Source organism: Xiphophorus hellerii, chromosome 22 (assembly GCF_003331165.1).
Source record: "Xiphophorus hellerii strain 12219 chromosome 22, Xiphophorus_hellerii-4.1, whole genome shotgun sequence".
NCBI classification, from domain to species: domain Eukaryota; kingdom Metazoa; phylum Chordata; class Actinopteri; order Cyprinodontiformes; family Poeciliidae; genus Xiphophorus; species Xiphophorus hellerii.
The window spans coordinates 16,563,974-16,584,334 of NC_045693.1; the positions used below are offsets into that span (position 1 = coordinate 16,563,974).

The 20,361-nt window shown below is 40.6% G+C and overlaps 3 protein-coding genes across 6 annotated transcripts in view; 1 reads left to right on the top strand and 2 right to left on the bottom strand.

Annotated features, from left to right (window-relative positions):
* spock2 (SPARC (osteonectin), cwcv and kazal like domains proteoglycan 2) overlaps positions 1-9,746 on the top strand; it is a 30,185-nt gene extending 20,439 nt beyond the window's left edge. For both annotated transcript variants that reach the window (XM_032553901.1, XM_032553900.1), the window contains 8 exons: positions 3,111-3,225; positions 3,576-3,681; positions 5,134-5,242; positions 5,402-5,536; positions 6,785-7,003; positions 7,191-7,253; positions 8,107-8,238; positions 8,755-9,746. In XM_032553901.1, the coding sequence (XP_032409792.1) occupies positions 3,111-3,225; positions 3,576-3,681; positions 5,134-5,242; positions 5,402-5,536; positions 6,785-7,003; positions 7,191-7,253; positions 8,107-8,238; positions 8,755-8,900 (1,025 nt within the window). In that variant the 3' untranslated portion in view covers positions 8,901-9,746. The remainder of the gene's footprint in view (positions 1-3,110; positions 3,226-3,575; positions 3,682-5,133; positions 5,243-5,401; positions 5,537-6,784; positions 7,004-7,190; positions 7,254-8,106; positions 8,239-8,754) is intronic.
* A 196-nt stretch (positions 9,747-9,942) lies between these two features.
* On the bottom strand, positions 9,943-15,504 carry tysnd1 (trypsin like peroxisomal matrix peptidase 1). Its single transcript, XM_032553899.1, has 4 exons — positions 13,803-15,504; positions 13,194-13,324; positions 12,874-13,059; positions 9,943-12,687 (listed from the first exon to the last, which is right to left on the bottom strand). The coding sequence occupies exons 1-4, from the start codon at positions 14,831-14,833 to the stop codon at positions 12,485-12,487; spliced, it is 1,551 nt and encodes a 516-aa protein (XP_032409790.1). The 5' UTR covers positions 14,834-15,504; the 3' UTR covers positions 9,943-12,484.
* Positions 15,505-15,969: 465 nt separating this feature from the next.
* On the bottom strand, positions 15,970-20,158 carry sar1ab (secretion associated, Ras related GTPase 1Ab). 3 transcript variants are annotated; one of them, XM_032553904.1, is made up of 7 exons: positions 20,056-20,158; positions 19,091-19,161; positions 17,787-17,906; positions 17,630-17,695; positions 17,421-17,524; positions 17,190-17,321; positions 15,970-17,088 (listed from the first exon to the last, which is right to left on the bottom strand). In XM_032553904.1, exons 2-7 carry the CDS (start codon positions 19,146-19,148, stop codon positions 16,972-16,974), a joined length of 597 nt encoding a protein of 198 aa, XP_032409795.1. In that variant the 5' UTR covers positions 19,149-19,161; positions 20,056-20,158; the 3' UTR covers positions 15,970-16,971. The 3 variants fall into 3 exon arrangements, with proteins under 3 accessions (XP_032409795.1, XP_032409794.1, XP_032409796.1); XM_032553903.1 differs by having other exon boundaries at positions 19,091-19,176; positions 20,056-20,130; XM_032553905.1 differs by lacking the exon at positions 20,056-20,158 and adding an exon at positions 20,030-20,048.
* Between the last annotated feature and the right edge of the window lie 203 nt (positions 20,159-20,361).

Here is a 20,361-nt window from a genome sequence, read left to right on the forward strand (position 1 = left end):
AAAATACCCAGAATCTAGAGGTCGTAAGATGAAAAATGTGGTGACGTTTAAAGTGCAACGGACAGTTTTGCATAGTGTCAATTGAGGACCGCATAGCTCTGACATTACTGGCCGGCTTTGTAAATAGAGGATAAAAGAGTTGATGATGAGGATGTGGCCTGAGCCCTGTTCCAACTATCCTCAATCTGATGGGATAAACCTCATGCAAATCTGGATTGGATTAGACAGAAGCACTGGCAGGCCTAATTAGGAGAGGTTTTCCTCTGCAGGCATTAGTTTAATACCAAAGAAGAGTCTTTCAGAAGGAAGGTGGCTTTCAGGAATTAGATGCAGAAAGGACGGATGGAAGGAGGAAGTAGTAAGCACATGATGCGGACGTTGGAAGCCGCACGAAGGAATGCTAAAAGGTGAAAGAGATGCCGATTTGTGGAACAGTCGGACATCGGGGGTTTCAAACACATCCAGAGAGAGGATTCTCAGAAGCAGCAGATTGAGCTGCAAATCACAGTCTACCAAGAAATGATTTTCAGACCACGGAGAGCCTGTTGCTATGGAAACGTCATCGTTGCAGGCACTGCTTTAATCCGTGGAAGCTTGTTAAGTTAACATGAGGCTCAGGCAGCCACCTTATGCTTCTGCACTCACAACACAACGCTGTGCCAGTATTCTAGCTGCTCACAGGGGACAAAATTTCATCAGAAATGTTTCCGTCCCAGAAGGCAAGATTATTTTTGTTTCGTTATTGTTTCAGTAAAAGGTTTGCTTAAATTACATTTTGTATACATGAAGCTGTTTTAATTTTTGACTCCAGGTGCTGTATTTTCCTTGTGTTCTGGTGGGTATTGAACAACAGACCTGCATCAGAAAGACAAAATGGACAAAAAGGGTGGAGAGCAGAGGAAGCTGGTGGCGCTGCGGGAGACATACAGAAAGTTGACCAAATATAAGGCTTTAATGTCGATATTCGGAGTAGGTGAGGAGTCTGCATTTGGGCATTCACAGTTCCTGCAGCGGAGCAGTCAGCCTGTCACTTATGTAACAATCTCAGTCCCGACAGCTCGTCGTATTGTTTTGGATTTGCTTCTAAAAATCAGATATCTGTCCGACGGCTACAATAATCCACGGGAATTTGCCGCATTAATATATTCAGTGGAAGGGAAAAAAAGAGAGGAGATGATAAGTCTGTCTGCTTAATGATAATATAGCTATAAAAACGGCACTCAGTGAGAGAAGAAAATGAATTCGAGTATGATTTACAGGCGCACAAATGAGTTGCCTCCCCCCCCCCCTTTTCTGTTTGCTGCTCTGGCAGCGAACAGAGGCGGACATGTAGATGAATGGAAGACCGCCCGGTGTTAAAAAGGACTGCAAGGCCACTTCCAGGTCAGGCTCTGGGAGGGCTGTTCGGAGTAGATAGCCATGACAGATGAGCATATAGAGAAAGTCTGACACACTGTCCAGCGTTAGCTGCTTCAAGAGTGAGTGATAGATAGAGACACCGAGCAAGCAATTTAGATTTAGTTTAAGTAGCAAGAAGCTTTTCTCTGTCAGAGTCAGCTAAAGTTTAGTATGTAATGTCCATAAATAAATCAAAGAGGATTGTAACAGTTCCACCACATTAATACAAAAAAGTGACTAATTGATGTAGCACTAAAATAAGAGTAGTCATTGTCATCCTTCGTTGTTTATGGCTGAGAGAAGAAAGTTCTTGTCCAAGATTTCTTGGTACATGAACTGATCCAGATGTTTCCCAATAATTCTGAGTAGGTGAGGACTCTGCATCTGGGCATTCACAGCAGTTCTGAGTTGAGCCCAAATAGTCCGGTTTTGTTCTCATATTACTGCAGAACTTTCTCCTAATTCCTTCTGGAATCAGTTAGATGTTCAATGTCAATTTTAAGACAGCCTGGTACAAAATGTGTACCAACAACAATATCTTTTATGAAGCCCTAGACAAAGGAAGTGAATGATGACTTTATAATTCTTCCACATTGAAATAACTCAACCAGATTCTTGTTTACTGCTTTGAGGCTCATTCCAGGCTTATGCAGATCTAATATGTCACAGATGTCTTTTGGTACGACTTTGTTCCTACCCATGGTGGCAGAGAGGTCGGAACATATAATACCGTAGGGTTCAGATTTGTTTGTTGCAAACTGACCCAGCATTTAAAAAAAACACCTCCGTGTCCTCAGATCACAGCAGAGGGCATATTCCTTCTGTAACAGGCCATGAAAAACAAACATTTCCTTACTCTATTTATACAGGCTCTGCTCTTTTGTAGCACTGTAGGCAGCAGGTACACAGCTTCAAGTCTCAAGACTAAGTGCTTTTGAACATAGGAACAATCAAAGTGTTACACATCTTGCGCTTTAATGACGTACAAACATACTGTATGCTGCTATAGGTGAATAGCATTACCTTCCATTACTATTCCTGCAATATTTACACAAGCACTGCATAAATGTTGTAGCAGCAGCCTCATACCACACTATGCAAACAATCTGTCTTCACTGATGGAAGATTTACTCACCTTGGCATGCTGTAGTCTAGAGCAGTGTTTACTAGCCCTGGGCCTCATGGCACACTGCCCTGCATATTTTAGATGTTTCCCTGCTTTAATATTCCTGATTCAGGCTATTGCAGTTCAGCAAGTGCCTGTTAATCAGCCATCAATTGGAATCAGCTGGGTCGAAGCAAGGAAACACCTGAAACATGCAGGGCAGTGTGCCTTGAGGAAAATAGAAAGTAATGTCGCAGCCATGGTGGAATTCTGTGACAGCAACAACAACAAAACTTTAGGAAAATATTAACAAAATTTTGTTACAAAGTGTTTTAAGCTTTTATTTGTAAGAACATCCTCCTTTATTTTCCTTCAGTTCAATACAGATCTTAATGTAATTTTATAACATCAAAAGAGCAACAGCTCTGCACTTATGTAATAATTCAGACCAACTCTCAGGTCTTTCTGAGTAAGCCAAGGCGAGCCACGTGGGAGCTGAGGCTGGAAGCCAAATGTAAAAATATAAGCAGAGGAGTCTATTTGTTAGCAGAAAAATGAAGCTGTGGAAGCATCACCGTTCATGTCTAATTTCCTGTTTGTTTCCCAGATGTAGACACCACCAAGGACCCCTGTCAGAAGGTTAAGTGTAGCCGACACAAGGTGTGCATCGCCCAGGGCTACCAGAGAGCTGTGTGCGTCAACCGCAAGAAGCTGGAGCACAGGTGAGCGTGTGTAGAAAGACTGACTGGCTGGCTAATTCCCCAAACACAGGAAGATTGAGAAAACTTCCTCCAGCACACTGACATGAGGTCAACACTGATAGTCTACACTGCTGCTAGAGTGGGATGTGTTTTGCTGCTGGCCACAGTGGGAACAATAAGAGGGCTCCTGCTGTGTAATGAGAAGCTAATACATTCAGACAACATGGAGGGGACTGTTTGCATCATGATCTCATGCCCAGCCTGGAGCTGCTGAGTCTCTACTCTGAGTAGAGACTCAGAGCTTAGATGGCAGTGGCCATCTAAGCTTGACGAAGTAAGGGTGAAGTACTTGCATGTCCCCTATCCCACAGGCTGAAGCAGCCCGCTCTGCGCTCTCCTGATGGGAACTGTCAGCCATGTCCCATCTCCTCCACCGGGCCAGTGTGTGGATCAGACGGACACAACTACGCCTCAAAGGTACGTTTTAACAATGTTTAGAGGCTCTGCACAAACGAGTACCGTAGAAGCTCACTACACTAAACTAGTAGCACATTGAAAACATTTTACCTAAGGTGAAGGAAGACAGCTTAAAATACTGTTACAATATGAAACATTACAATATGAAACAGTAAAGCATCAAGACTTTTCCATAAAATTTAGGAAAGAACCGAATGGAAAGTCTAACATTTGAGTACTGATTTTGCATTGTTGATGGGGGAATCGTTTTGTTTTTGTGAGTTGTTGTCTGAGAAGGTCTTGGTCATTGAGCTTTATTTACATTTAGTACTTTGTTCACTTTGCTCTCTAGTTGAAATCCGAAATAATAAAGTCCTCACTATTGCAAGGACAGGCCCATTCAGTACATTAGGATATCATTGAAAAGTTCATTTATATCAGTAACTCAATTCACTAGCTGAAACACACTATGTAGATTACAGACCGGTGTTTTAAGGCCTTTATTTTGCTATGATGATTTTATGCATACAGCTTGTGAAAATAAAACATTTAATATTAGAATATTAAATAAGTTATATTAAATAGAAGAAACATGTTTAATGTCGAAATGTAGGCTTAAGGAAAAGTATGTTTAATACATGCTAGAAGGTCTTTCTTTTACTTTTGATCTAATAAACGAGCAAAATATTCTATTACTGAATATGACTAGTTAGCTCAGTTCCACTGAATCATATTATCCACTCCTACACTCCTGTTTACTATATATTCTTGAGATGATAATGTGTTCATTGGCGTATTACTCATTATTTACCTCTGTCCTTTCCAGATGGCTATAAAACAATATTTTATTTACTCAAGATTAGACAGAAATAATCACTGAACGTCCATAAAATCAAAAGGGGGAAAAAAAAATTCTTGGCTGCGTTCCTCTTAGTGAGGCAGTACAAAATATGGAAATGAATGCATTGGTTAAATATCACCTTTACTGTGGTGCTTACTTAATGTGTTTGGAAGCATATGTTGCGTGAAGACACACACACACACACGGCTATTAAAAGCGATAAATCTGTTATGTATTCTGACAGCGTGTCGTGTAGTTTGGGATAAAAACAGAAGAACACTCTGATCTGAGCTGTGTGAGGAGCTTCTCCTGGGAAAAACCCAGGACAAAGAGCCATGATATGCTACCTCAGAGGGACCAATTGGCAACTCGCAGTGACAGGATCTTGTGTGTTTATTGATTAATGCTTTGTCTCTTGGATCACTATTCCTGACCTTGCGAGTGAGCAGAGGTTGGATGTCGACACATTTAGGGGCAAGTCTCAGATTTGAATCGGGGTTTACAGTCAGTCGCCTCATGAATATTTGATCTGTGTTGCAGCAATAACTCATTTTGGTTCACCTTTGTGTCCCCTTGTCGACACTGCTGGCTTGTGTGTCTGCGTGTAATGATCCTGGGTGTGTGTGTTGCAGTGCAAGCTAGAGCAGCAGGCATGTCTTACTGGGAAAGCTCTCACCCTGAAGTGTTCAGGTCTGTGTCCTTGCCCAACTGCGGCGCCTGCGTCCAGGGAGGGGAAACACGGTGAGATCCAAATTTGTGGCAGAATAATTAATAACCGTAGTCCACAAGCGTGAGAGCTATGCCAATTTTATATCAGCCTCCTCGTTTTTTAATAGTTTGACACATGCCCTCTACATGCAGAAAATACGTCATGCGTATCCCTCCATCTGGCTTTCACAGAGAGCTGCACCGGGCAGGATCTGTCTGATCTCGGCGAGCGTCTGAAGGACTGGTTCCAGCTCCTGCAGACCAACGCCAAGCAGAACAATAACAGCAAGCAAGGGGCCAGATCCCCAGCAGCCAGCACTACGTCAGGTTAGAGCTTTTTCTCAATTAATCACCACAGCATTATGAAAACATTTACATGGGCTGCATGGTTTGGGTTTTCAGCAACTCAAAATCCACTGCTTTATTTCATTTAATTTCTAAGAGAACATAAGAAAATTCAAATCAGTCAAATCACTGATGTAAACAATGAGCACTTACTTGCTTTTAGTAAGACTGCTTTCAATACCATAAAGGTTTTCCATCCAGATGGTTTTTTTGCTTTTCTAATCAAAACAAACAAAAACTGATCTGTACTTATTGTTTCCACCAGATGACACAGGCATTTTGTTAATGCTAGTAATACTTTATCAATAGAGATAATGTTTTGTAACATATAGAATTACACTGCAGTAGCACAATGTATCAAATTGCATGCCAGTAGTTATTTGGCCCAATAGGCTGACTTAACTACTCTTGACCCCATCAGATGTTTTGTTTTCAGTAGCTGAGAAGCTAAAGCTGGTAGACAACGTTGTGGAAAAAGAACAGAAAAATGCCTTGACCATAATTTCTACTGTCATTGCAGTATTTAATAAAAGTATTGGAATTAAATGTTTTCCTGATATATCATGCAGCTTTATTTCAGATTGTTAACGTTTGTTCATAAGAAGTGTAGAAGGTGGAGGATAAAAGACGCAGGAAGTCTGGATGCACTCCTCCTCTGCAAATCCCCCACTCAGTTCCTTCAGACTAGCCAGCAGAAATTGGCAAACACTTGGTGGAACTAAGCATCTGCTGAGCTCATTATATGAACTACTTCTCAGAGAAAGACTGGTAAAAATGTTGCTAAAGGGTTTATAGAGGAGCAGTGTTGTGACAGAGTTTTTAAAGAGACTCTAGGCCCTGTTTCAAGGCATTAAATTGTGGTGTTAAAATTCTTATAAGCCATATTTGATATATATGTATGTAGCATTTTGCAACAACTGGAGCTAACATAGTTACTTGGTTATGCTGTAAAATGACACCATGAGCCTGAAAAACATACAATGCAGCATCTTTAAGTCACATGAACTTCATGAGAAGTTGTCAGTAAGAGTGGCATGAGTGATTTTGTCAGAAAGAGAAATAGAGCTAAATTTGGTATTTTTTTCCTACAGAATAAATGTACTCATTTTACCAATAAGTGTGGATGATGGTGTACCTCCTCAGACCATTGACCTGATTTGATGTACTATATTGTATGTATTATTTGTGCAGCTACTTGCAGAATAAGAATAAATGAGTTTGTGTCGGCAGTGCTGGACAGGAGCCTGGTCGCCAGCTGTAAGGACTCCATAGGTTGGATGTTCTCCAAGCTCGACACCAATAACGACCTTTACCTGGATCAGGCCGAGCTGGCTGCCATCAACCTGGACAAATATGAGGTCTGCATCCGGCCATATTTCAACTCCTGCGACTCCTACAGGGATGGAAAGGTTTCCACGGCTGAATGGTGCCTCTGCTTCTGGAGGGAGAGTGAGTATTTCTGGAGCTGATGGGAGCTTTGGCTCTCTACTGTGACTTTCTGCTGGCAGTTTCTGCTGCCTGTGTGCCATCTGTTGCTCCAATAATATTAGTGTTACAATTCAGCCTTGCGTCACTTTGTCAGGTAAAACGGTTCCACCTCCTCTTGTAAAAACAATCTTCTTTTATCTTGTTTAAGAGCCGCCCTGCCTAGCGGAACTGGAGAGGATTCAAGTTCAGGACGGTGGAAAGAAAAAGTTTGGTATGTATTAATATTCTGCAGCTGCATACCAACACGTTTAGCTGTGGATGTCTTCATCTGGTGGTTCTGTTAGATAAATAACTGGAGGGAGATGGGTATCAGTCCATGATCCACTCCGTGAGTTATGTAGTGCTAACACAACACACAGCCCTCTGTCTATCCTCAGTATAGTGTGTAAGCAGATGAATATGTAAGCATCCAGATTTGTATATCAGTGTGTGAGAGTGTGCAGAGTATGTACTGCAGAATTTGGTTGGTTGGCTGACTGGGTTCTGAGTCAGGCCTCTCCAAGGACACAGAGTGGCAAGCAGAGAACTGCCTGCCAGCAAGACACTCAGATGTTCCCCTGAAAGATTGGATTAGGTCTGTTTGGCTTTTATTTATTTTTATTTTAACTACGTAATAAATATCTAGTCTGTGGGATAATTCATTTTTAACCCGTCGTTGCATATGAGAAGTTTAATTTTCTTTGCTTGTGCGTGAATCAAACAGTCCAAAAATAAAACTTTTCAGGCTCTTTTTGACCTCATTTCTTGTATCCCTCGTCCCGATCTCTTGGTTCTGGCAAGGACCAGTTTGAAAGCTGCGAAAATAAACCACTCCCACTAGGAAGCTTTCTTTCAGCAAGAAAATTGCTATCTAGTCTATGCAGCCTGTGGATATTTGTTTTGCATCTTGCTGGAGACACGTTTTTGTATGGTATGAGGAATATAACTTCTTGCTGCAAATAAATGGCCACCTAGACTGCGGGCAGTCTGGGACAACAAACGCTATTCTGGATTTCTTTTTCAATGGGGCCTGCAAGGGAAGGCCCACACTTGACTCTCACTGATTTAAGCTTGTGCATGTGCAGGCCGATTCATCCCCAGCTGCAACGAGGACGGCTACTACAGGAAGCAGCAGTGCGACAGGGGCGAGTGCTGGTGCGTCGACCAAAACGGAGGAGAAGTCGCGGGGTCTAGGATTCGTGGCAAGCCGGATTGCGGTAAGCCTCGACAATGTTTCGACAGCCGTCGGGGAGTTTGTGAAATGATGCGGGGATCTGAACGACAGGAACACAGTTATAAATATCCGAAGCATATCTGCCCGCTTCTTCCCTGCAACCTTGCAAGCATTTGCAAGGTTGCATCTCAGCACAAAACCTTCTTTTGCTTTGAAGGACTGAGCCCCGCTGGAACACAACTTAATTTAGAAACTGGTGCCACCTTTTAGTGTCCAGAGTCATTGGCATTCTAAAGCGCTGCTTGTTGCTGTGAGAAAAGTCTTTCAAGATAAATTGGGGCGGGGAGGAGGGGCTGGGTGGACGGAACCTGCGTCTGATAAGAATGGTTCCCCTGGCACAGTTTAGAAGTAGCCATTAAAACCCAGACAAAGTCAAACGCATGTCCCCCCTTAGCTGTCACTGCCGTCAATATTCTGAAACCGAAAGGACACTCTCACACACGCACAAACACACCCACGGTGGCTGTAATTCACTTACTCTGCATGCTTCTCTTCGCAGATTCTGAAATGACATATTCAGGGGATTTTGGCAGCGCAGTTGGATGGGAAGACGAGGAGGAGAAAGAAGCTGAGGAGACTGCAGAGGAGGCTGAGGAGGAGGAGGGAGAGGTGGGAGAGGTGGATGACGGGGGGTATATCTGGTAAAAGGGTTAGCTTTTAGCCCAACCTCTATGTGGGAGCATTTAACGGTCCCAAACACACACACACACACATATACACTGCTGATGATGGACGTGTTAAAGGCACTCCACTCAGATTTATAATGGGTTAGAAAAACATGAGGGAATGTCGAGATTTGGAAGGGGGTCAGACGCTAATGGGAGTATTTATTGTTTCAGGGTGTTCTTATCTTGGGAAACAGGAAATGGGAGATGTGATTCAGAAATTTTGGGCGTGGGAGTAAAAAAAAAAAAAGAAAAAAATCTTGTCCTTTTAATTGTGAATCTTTGTTCTCCTTTGTTGTATGTCCTTTGAACTATCTACGAGCTGTTTTTAGCTGATGTGTAATGGAGATTTTAAGAAGCTGCAGGTGCTTGCATTAAAAAATATATATATATATCCAGTTTGGGTGCATTTCAATAGTCTAGAGTGGTCTTCTTTATCTTCTATGTGTCCAGATGGAAACCGGTTATGGTTTTAGTTTGAAATCTGCCCGTAAAGGAAATGAAACCTGGTAGAGTATTGAAAAGCGCCCTCTGGCCTTATTGTTTTCACCTCATACGCTTTGGCTCATATGTGACAGTAGTGCTCTGTCTCATTCATGACTTATTAGGACGTTTCTCACACATCACTCCTTAGCTTGTACATAACGTGTGCATCAGAAGACAGAATGTCACCTGCTGGTCAATGCCTTGAAAGACTGGCAGCTTTACAGCTTAGCTGACAAGTGTACATCGTAATATAATGTGCATCAGTTATTGTGTTTAATTAAAAAAAAAAAACATCAAATAAAATAAATCTTATCTATGTGGCTGATCTGGTCACCGTGCTTCTGAGTCTGAGAAGTCTTTCTTTTTTGTTGCTACCCTCCATTTTAGTGCATAAAGTGACCAGGGATGGAAAAATTGTCCATATAATGAAGTATTGGTAAGTTGTCTGCAGTGATGTGTCTCTTTCTTCTTTTCATTTATTCAATGTCAGATTTAAGTCATGAGCAGCTCTGTTAACAGTTTGTTCAAAGTCATAGTTGATATTCAATGTTTTTATTACATCATTTACCATGATAAGAGAAATGAAAGTCTTTAAGGCATTTTATATTGGGGCACAAATCTGGTTCATACGTTTGAGTTGAGGAGTTGTTCTAAACTTGGGCAGCATTAGATGGCTGAATAAATACATACATCTCTGATCGTGGTCAGGTCAACTGAAAATGGATGAAAAGGAGCCAAAGTCCAAAGAAAAACCAGGAAGGACCTTTGGAAAGTGAGAAAAAAGTGACTGCAGACAAGCAGGGATTAGGGTAGTTCAAGGTATCAAGCACAAATGTTTTAAAAAGTTATTGTTGCAAAAATGGTAGAGCAAGTTACTGGCTCTATTCACTGGCAGCATGACAGTGAATAGAGCCACAATTGTTGCTCCACACTTTATATCAGCTGACAGAAAGACAGTTACCACACTTTTCCTCTAAACATTTCTGCTTGTGGAAAACGTAGTCATGGGTTGGAAACTAAATGAGCTCCACTCATCTCTCTTAAAAAAGTAATTCAGTTTTAAAACTATATTTAGCAGGCTATGATCTGCCTGTTTTCATGTTTATGTTTATTCCCATACAGTTAAAATGTTTAAAACTACCAAGGCTCCCACTTTTATCTGTCCCCCCAAGAAAAGGATGGTGATGGAGGGCGAAATGAATCTGTGAAGCTTGCTGATAAAAAAAAAAAAAAAATCTGCAGCAAAGAGTGGCATCTTAAGGTCACCAGGTTTCCATAACAACCATTCATTTCACACTGATCATTCTCGACATGTTATTTTAAGCTGTGTGCACAAACTGCTCCAAACGTGAGGGAACTTTAAATGTAATCTCATCACATCAGTATAAACAGTAATCAAGCAGAAGAAAATGGGCTAAACAAGATTTAAATAGGTTAAAGGCTCAAACTAGACAGCTGCAGAAGGTTTAGTTCAGAGGAGGAGATAAGATACAATTTTAACAATAAAATTACGGTACCTTCTTGAAGTATAATAATATGAAAACAAATAGCTCATTTAAAGCAGTTGCTCTCAGGCAGCTTCATTATGCCTAGTTTTGAATAGCACAACGCATAAAACATCTGGTAGTCATAGCAAGAAGCCTAAACAACGTAAGACTGTTACTCAGGTTACATTTTACAATTGAAAGTACAATTAGATTTTTGACCCGTTTGTTTGCTTTAATCTACTAAACGTACCGAATTCTGCTACTTTTACGAACGGTATTATTCTGGCTCAGTTCAGGAATATTTCAGAGGAGCAAATCTTTTTCAGGAATGTTGCTCAGATAAGATTATTCTAGTGACATGAAAGTCGAGAATATCTCCCACAATATGTCACGTAGTGCCCCCTCTTGAAGCTCAATTTGAAAAATCACCAGCGCAAATCTCTAAATCTCCTCTTTGTGTGACCTGTTCGCTGTGAAGCGGATTGTGTTGACACAATGTGGTTGCCGGCTTACGTTCCTTATGCCTTCCCTCGTTGTGTGAAACGTGGCTTGTAGGGAAACCAGTAGAAATTGGATATAGACCTCGGTCTGCATTTGAGCAGCTCTTAAAGCACAACACCTACAGAAAAATGTGTTTCCTCAGGACACTGCTTAAGCCTCTCCTCTGTTAACGATTTACTCTGGGAACAGCGAAACAGAAACCCCTTTGGTATGCAACGCTCCTTGTCTTCGAGAGTTCACGCCAGGAACGTCTGCCATTGCATTGTGAAAACTGACAGTAACCAGTCTTTGGAAATGTCATCTCACAGTTTCATATTTCTGTGATAATGGAAATCAGCACCGGTAACGTCCCATCGGGCGAAACCTCCGATGTGAGTGAATGTTCCTGCCAACAGATGTCTGAATACCTGATATGTACACACAGCAGACGTCTCGAGCTACCCAGAGGGACCAATCATTTTCTGCAACCTGCCAGCTTGTTATGCTGAACCTTCCTCCTGCTTGTAAAAAATGAAAAATAAACCTCATGCACCAGAAGCAGATTTAAATCCTCACAAATGCTTCCAGAAATAGTACCCTTGATGCTGTAACTGTAAAACAAGAGGGGATCAATTGCAGGTTCTTCTAACTTATTGCACCTATTTACGGCCGCATGGTTCAAAGGTATGCGTAATTAAAATTATGACAGGATTTCTTTTCCTTTGATGATTAAATATATTCAGATTAAAGGCTTATTTCTAGATGTTCTAGGGTACTGCAATAAAAGAAATATTTAATTTAGGGCTTTAACACATCTTTATCAGGGATGTCAATAAATGTGGCATCCTTGATAAAGATGTGCAAAACTGTATAATACAGTTATAATAGGGATCATTTAGAAAGTGCGTGCAACCGTAAGCTCAGTAAAATACAGGAAGGTTTATTGTCAAATTGAATAAAATAATACATTACAATATATTAGCGTCATCTTTCTAATATTCTAATGATTCTGTGAGGATTTAGTGGAAATAATGCCTTTTTATGTATATCAATGTCTGTTTAAAAGAATTTAAGGGGAATCCATCACCTCTCAAAGTTTATGAATCGCAGGTCAGAGTTTGCTTTGTGCACCTTGCAGCCTCCACACCCGTCTCACGTCCCTCTCTGTAGCGTTCAGCACACTGAACACGTCGACATTTCTTGTCTTTTGAAACTCCTGCAGCGGTCTCTGGAAAACAGGCACTGGGATGATGAAGTTGAGGTGCGGATATGTTACGCTCGCGGCCAGGTCTCGCGCATTGCTCGACACGATCCCTGCGACAGAGCAGATGAGACAAGCCGTCCTTAAATCTGCAGCCACAGCAGAGCAGCGATCTGATGAGAACGGCACAGCTGGGTTCTTTGTCTGCACGCGCATCACAGACAGGTTTTCTCGTGGTGGTCGCGCGCCCCCCACTGTTCGAGAAGATCATTATTCTTTGAAGGTGCAGGGTTTCTTACCAAGCAGCTCTCCCGACTGTTTCTGCACCACAGCGCCCCCGCTGGCTCCCGCTTGTACTGCGCATGTGGTCTGAAGCATGACAGGCTGGCCATTCAAGCTGATGGCCTTGGAGAGGACACCAGATGTCAGGGATGGACCGCAGACTCGGCCCAGCCCGCCGTATCCCACTACAACCACAGCTTCACCTGAAAAAAAAAAAAAAAAAAAAAAAAAAAAAATATATATATATATATATATATATATATATATATAATCTCACAGCACTCTTGTTAAGGTAAGTTAGCGCTTCTTTCTTTTAATTTTAAAGCTAAAATCATACCTAGGTGAAAACCTTTTGACATTCTGGGGATCACAGCTTCTGGGACAGGGACTCTAAGCTCAATTAAAGCCAAATCATATGGTGAAGATGGTTTAGTGGAGAACAAAACATCGCCCACAGCATCTCGGACTCTGAAAAAGAAAATGTTTTTAAATAAATATCAAGCTCACAAATTATCTGCTTTATTTCGATAGATCGCTACGGCTCGTTAGATTATATTCTAATTTTTTCTGTCTGCTCAGAAAAATGATCACAACGACCAGAAAATGCCCTTTGGTGTTACCAGACTAGAAAACGATTTATTGAAGGCAAATAATCAATTAAAGTCTCTTTGAATTATTTTACTGATTTCCCATTTTGACTTTGTGACAGTAGTTTACTTGTAAATCAAAATATTTTGTTTCTCCCTCTCATTTTGTTGTATTCTATCTGTTTCCCCAATGCTCTCAGCATGTCTTTTATTGTTTCGCACTTGTCTTCTATTGTCTCATTTGAACTACCATCCTGCTTCTGGTTTTTCTGCATCATGCAGTGTCACGCAAAAGTATTTACACTTGTTGAACTGTTTTGCAACAATTACCAGATAATGAAGAGTAAACAATGAATCACCTGCCATCTTGATAAAACTTCAGGCTGACCGAAGACTTCCCACCAACTACATGCCGGCAAGTTACCACCAGCCCAGCGCTGACAGCAACTCCTGAGCCCCAGGCTTGTCCACTGTCCACAAAGCACACAGTGGGGAGTCTAACAGCTTCTGACCCCTGAGCTGTTCTGGACATGCAGAGATCTGCCTCTTCTTTTTGTTCCCAAACCCCACGAAGCGGATCTCGGACCCCTGTGCAACGGATGACGCTCCTGAAGATCATGTCAACAGAGCAGACCAAAGTGAGGCCTATCCACTCATTTGACTTCCAGCCAAATGGAGAAACAATCACACCGATGAGACGGACACTGTCTGTGGCCTCCACCACAAACAAGCCTCCACCCTCTGTGCCGGGTAGGCAGCGAGCATCTGTGAGGATGACAGCATTGTCTTCTCCAGCCAGGTTGCTGACAATCCCTCGGCTGAGGGTGCCGATGAAGAGGTCTAAGCAGAGGGAGCCAAAAGGAGAGCCGCATGCAACAACCGGGCAGCCTTTCTGCAGAGACGAGCTGCTCTGCCAGGGGGTACTTTCCCTGTCTGTGTTGTTGTTCACCACCACACCCGCCCTGAGGACTGCAAACCAGCTGAGGGACTGGGCATCTCTGATCAGCTCAGCATCCTCATCATCACCATGGAAACGCCACTGGTCTGTCTCCTGGAAAACTCCCATGAAGGTATGTTTGAACTCCACGCAGTTCAGCAGCATCAGCAGCTCGCCCGAAACCTCCCGCTGACGGGACGGCTCGCTCCTTCTGGAACCTGACAAGCAGACGCGGATTTTTAGTTTGTCGCTGAAGCTGCGGGGAAGCAGGACCTCGGCGTCTGAGGAGAGGAGCTCTCTGTCGGTAACAAACCGGCAAAACGGGAGGCCGGTGCATAAGACAGTACCAGACCGAGGGTGGAGGATTACTCCACTGCAGCTGACGGGTTTCCTCCCTGGTGTCCCAGAAACTTTAATCACACAGCAGCACTTTTCCACATCTTTCAGCTCCATATTCCTGCAGCGTGGATCAACTCTACTGTAGTAAATAACACGAAAAATCACTCAAAAGCAATGCACTTAAAACTCCTACAGTCCAATGATGAGATAACAAGATAAGCTTAAATTACAGGGTAAAATATGACAATAAAAATTTAAAGTACTGCTTCGTCGCAAATGACTCCAATAATTATCCAACTTCCTGTTTATTTCTCAATGTTCAACACGATTGGTGAAAATCTGAAATTATCCAGCCAATAGGAAACAAGAAGGAGAAGACCGGTAGTTTAAAGGAGCCGCATCCTCATAATTGCCGGTGCACTGATAATAATTTGCTCCTACGTATTTATTTCATTGTGTTTACATACACTATGACATTTTCTATATTAGTGCAAAATCTAAAACTATTTTCACACGCAAAATTTTAGACAAAAACATTCCTTTAAACTTTTTGAAATATAATTTCCTCCCCTAGTTTGAGAGTTGCGCTTTCACACAGCTTTTTACGGCTGTGCTTTGGCAACATGGTGCATTCAGGTGAACTGGTGCTCTTGACTAGACTATGCATGTTTAGGTGACTCCAATATGAGTACTAGTATATTAGAATCAACGTTTTATTCATAGCCATAAAAACATATCGACCTTGTCTAAGTAAACATTGTTTCGACATAGTCAAATATGATTAAAACTCAATTAAGTTTTCTAACAGTCACTTTTAAAATGACTGTTAGATAAAATTACAAATTGTTTTAATAAAACTTAAACAGTCTTTATCTAATCTCTACATTATTGTTTTAGTTATTGTATTTATAATAACACAATGATGTGACAAAATATAATATTACGTAAAGAGATATGCACATGATAAGCTACGTTTACTGTCTGTGAAGTTATTATACTTTCTTCTTTTCCTTGTATGCTTTAATTATTTTCTTAGTAGGGTTAGGGTTTTTATTTCCTTGTTCTTTCTAAACTGTGACTGCCCAGTACCTAGAATGTAAACACGAGTGACAAGAAAAAACACTCAAATCGAAACCATTAAATTGAAATAACTATGAGAAAAAAATGCTTTGATTTTATCACCCAGAAAAATTTCTCAACTGGGCAAAAAAGAAATATGTTGTTTGAAAAAACAAAACAAATGACAGTTGTTCAATAACTGAAAATAATTGTCAAAAGTATTTATTGTGCTACATTCCACACTAGAATCACATTTGTGTAACAGACGTCACTTCATGTCTCAGTGCAACACTTATACTACGATGTCAAACAATCCATTCCAAATATAAATAAGATACTTTAGACAAAAAAAATATATGCACCTTTTGCAGTGTTACTCTCTGAAATAAATGTGCATAATTTTAAGCATTCAAGTGCAAGTACTCTCATAAAATTACTGCATGTTGTTAGCAGCAACTAGTCACAAAGTACTCAAGTTTTTTTTTGCAGGTGTAACTCATCATGACATGTATTGTAGTCTGGCATCTTTCCTGCTATGAGTTTCTTACATTACTTAGCGATGCTGAAGCATTTGTACTGCGGTTGTATACTGAATAAAGCTTATCTATTTAAAGCTTTATTTTTATGACTAAAAAGTCAGTTAATGAACTCAAGATGGCATTAATTTAGTATTCTGCCATCATAAATTCTTTGTAAAACAGTCAGTAGATCGATCAGCTAACATGAAATAGCTGATCGATTTTCATAGTTACAACAAATTAACTGTACAATTTAACCCAAGTGGGAGGTTCTTGAACCATGTATCAACTTAAACTGCCCTTTACAGTAAGTCAACACCAGCAGCCAAATATAAGCCCAGCTCTGACACTGGGTCACAGCATCGACATGTTTCTGGTACACGTTTTCCTACACGCTTTTAAAAAAATGTAGCAGCGCAGCATGAATGTTTGCCTTCACATTCAATTTGAAGAGAGAAGATCAGCAATTGCAATGTGCTGTATGACACATAGATTTCTATTTGTACAATATAATAGCAAAACAAATGTTTACATGTTTCTCTCACTTGAAGTCAAACTACCAGAGATGGCATATTTAATAAGACATGTATACTGCAAGTAGTTTTCTGCAAAATATGCTTTTGTGTGTACAGGCATCAGCAGAAGTCCAATTATTGTTTTTCAAAGGAAGTGTAATCAATCAATATACTGAGAGAGCCAGCGAAAACCGTCTCCGTAACCTTGTCTCTTCAGGACGCTACACATGAACACCTCCATCGGCCTCAAATTCATCTCCTTCAGTGATACTTTACCCTGAAAATAGAGAGAGAACGTATAAGCGTTGAATTCTTGGCTCATACAGTCCAGCTTCATCATGCATGGACAAGTAATAAGACGTATTCCGTGTCCTTCACCTTTCCAGTTGTTTGTCCATGCAGACCAAACACTCCTCTGAGTGCATCCTCGCTGATGGCTTCTGGACGGTCGATCTTATTCCCCAGGATGAGAACCGGGATGTTAGCAATGGTTTCATCTGTTAGCAGCGCCTATTCCCAACAAGCGTCAGATGAACACATAAGCACTCACAGCCACAGAACTAGCCAGCTGTGTTGATTAAACAGGCCACGTCTTTGTGATGAACTCACATCCAGCTCTACTTTGGCCTCTGCTAGACGTTCATGATCAGCACAATCCACCATGAAGACAATCCCGTTTATTGCTGGGAAGTAATTCTTCCAGATCCTTCGAGCTGTGAGGGCATTTCAGGATTAATGTGGCATTAATCTGCGAATGCATCAGTTCATCTTTCTTTGAAACAAAATCTTCACTTCAGCACCATATTCTGCACTCTCACCTTGCGTGTGACCACCGAGGTCGAATGTGGTGAACGTCATTCCGGCTATGGTCAGCTCCTCAGACGCTGAGAGCAGAGAGGAGGCACAGCGTTTTGAAGAGGGATAAAACCATAAAACACAAGGCGGACTGCATAACATCAGTTTCGCTGTATATACTTGGGTATAGTGTTGGCATGTGCTGTCCCAGCCTGTCGTCCCTGAGCATCTGCAGAAGGGTTGTTTTTCCAGCATTGTCCAGTCCGAGGAAAACCAGCTTCCCGCTTTTCTTGTACAACCCTAACAAGAGAAAGAACATGTGAAACAGATTTTTACAAAATGTGCAGCTCCTGCTCCAAACATTATGAAGACTGGTGAGTTACCAGAGGATCAGGAGCTGTTATAAAGTTATTTTTTTTAGCATAATAACATTTCTATATCATGTATTTGCATAAAATTGTCAAAAATGCTGAAATAAAAAATTAAAAACACACTTTTTCTAACTGAAAAAAACAACTAAATGTTCAACATTGCCATGAATCCCTTAATATTGGATTTTTGACTTGTTGAGTTGTTTTGTTTTGTCACAGTGAAATGATGATAGGAAAAAAAAAAACTTTGATTATTGCTAACAAATTAAATCTTTATTTCATTAAAATTTGGTTGAAGAATCAGGAAAGCAGGAAGGAACGGATTCAGGCGTTCAGAGACATCTTGGGCTGCGGTTGCCACTAAGTATGTCTTCTATTAATCAGCGGTGGAAGCTTTTCAGTGACACAGCTGTTGTTACACTGTACATGCATGCTGTGGTTTTAAACTCAAACTAAAAGCAAATGACAGCTAGAGCTACATAATGTATCTGATCATTTTCCTTATTGCAGTCACTTTGTCCAATACTGCAGTGGCAAAGGATTGCTTAGATAATATCTCAGGTAAACCACATCAACTTTGATGCACTTTCACTGTTCTTTACACATGATGAATTGTGATTAGCACTTTAGTTATTAGTCATTATTAGTGATAAGTAATTTATTTAAATAGTTATTAGTGATGTCGATCAGAAAACTGAGGTATAAAAATAAGAACATTATGATGACGTGAAAGCAAAAAGTATTGTGAGGCAAAATAGTCAATATTATAATTGCAATATTTAGAACTTAATTTCAGTGTAAAGGGTTTCTATAACCGTGCGAACCAAATAAATGTATAGAGAAAGTCCATAATGCCAAATATCATGTAGTTGGTCATGAAAGTGCAAATCAGAGGGAAGAAAACAACTAGGATATAAACACATTATGAGAATATTAGAATAGAAGTTGTATGCTCTTATGGTCACTTTAAGCTCCAAAATGTGTCACTTTATCTCGGAATGGCCAAGAAAAAAAAGAAGCACAGAACACAGTTCTTCATGTAAACATGCTTAGATAGACCAGGATCAAGTAGTTGAAAAGAAACAGAGACAGTATTTCTGTGTTATACTATACCTAATAACTGCAGGACACTGCTGAAGCTCTTGTAGATCCAGTCAAATATAAAAGACATCTCTGTTCACAATCTAAAATACAGATAACTGTCATGGAATACAAGATAAGACACACTATTATACTTTCACAAAAGTAATAGAGTTATTTCTGTGGATTTCAATTTGGTTTAGAATTCAAGACCAGAATTTAATATTTTGCCATTTAAGAGACCTTGTTGTATTATGGAGCCCAGCACTGAGACTCACTGGTAATTGTTATTTCTGGCCCTGGATTACCCCACTGGTATGCATAAGCTCTGAGTTTTAGAGCTCACGTTTTAAAACTTTCAAAGTTTTAAAGCGTGAAAGAAAAGCAGCCAAGTGCTTGTTCTAAGAGTGGTCTCTCTTTCTCTCTCTCTGCGGCACTGATCTTCCTCTGACTATTTTTATAAGTTTGGAGAAAGACATTTGATCTGGACAGTGTCCCCTGCCTCATGGACACACCAGCACCTGTCACTCTGGTAACTCAATGTTCTTGTTGAATAGAGACTTTCAGTGTGTGGAGGCTTCCAGAAATTACCCAGCTGTTGATTATTGAAGCTGGGACACCAGTGAACAACAAAACCTACACTTTAAGCACGATATTTATGTCCATCCTCCATAGATTAACAGTGAAATATAATTCCTGCTTAAAGCCTAAAATAGTTGCTGCCTTTAAAAAGAAGTGCCATAGCTTTTTTTTTTTTTTTTTTTAATTAAAAACGCCAGAGCTTACGGGTTTTGTTAATTTCTCAATAACCACTGTGTCTGTCGGTTTGTAGCATATCAGCTGTCAGTAAATAAACAATCTAACTGGAAAACACGAGTGAGAAGTGATGCTAAAAGGCCGAAATAAATCTATATTTTCTGTCAGGAGAAATAATTAAAAAGAAAAATCTCAACAGAAAATGTGGAAGCTAACCTTCTTCCATTATTATCCAGCCTTACCTGGGTCTAGCGAAGTTGTGAAACCACGTCGTCCGTTAGATTTGGTCCAGAAAGTGCGCTTCTATACAGCATTTTATGGTCACCGGTGATGACGTCATGATGCATTCAAATACATCTCGCACACTTTTTTTAAAAACATATTTCAGACACTCCGTATTTTTAAACTATCAAACCAAAAAGCGTTATTTACTCAAGTTAAAATATGTTAGAAGTACAGGTAAATCTCTAATTTGTATGTTAGTGAAAAGATTATTTGTCCCACTACGTAACCAGAGAAACTATTAATTGCACAAGACTGATGATAAT

Bases quoted from the DNA above. Each gene is read 5' to 3' on its own strand.
- tysnd1 (XM_032553899.1), bottom strand. From the start codon at position 14,833: ATGGAGCTGAAAGATGTGGAAAAGTGCTGCTGTGTGATTAAAGTTTCT. The intron at 13,060-13,193 runs GTATGATTTTAG...TTTTTTTTTCAG, and splicing joins GTCAAAAGGTTTTCACCTAG to GTGAAGCTGTGGTTGTAGTG. The intron at 12,688-12,873 runs GTAAGAAACCCT...GCTCTGTCGCAG, and splicing joins ACAGTCGGGAGAGCTGCTTG to GGATCGTGTCGAGCAATGCG.
- sar1ab (XM_032553904.1), bottom strand. From the start codon at position 19,148: ATGTCTTTTATATTTGACTGGATCTACAAGAGCTTCAGCAGTGTCCTG. The intron at 17,696-17,786 runs GTATATACAGCG...CTCTGCTCTCAG, and splicing joins CATGCCAACACTATACCCAA to CGTCTGAGGAGCTGACCATA. The intron at 17,525-17,629 runs GTGAGAGTGCAG...ATGCCCTCACAG, and splicing joins CCTCGGTGGTCACACGCAAG to CTCGAAGGATCTGGAAGAAT.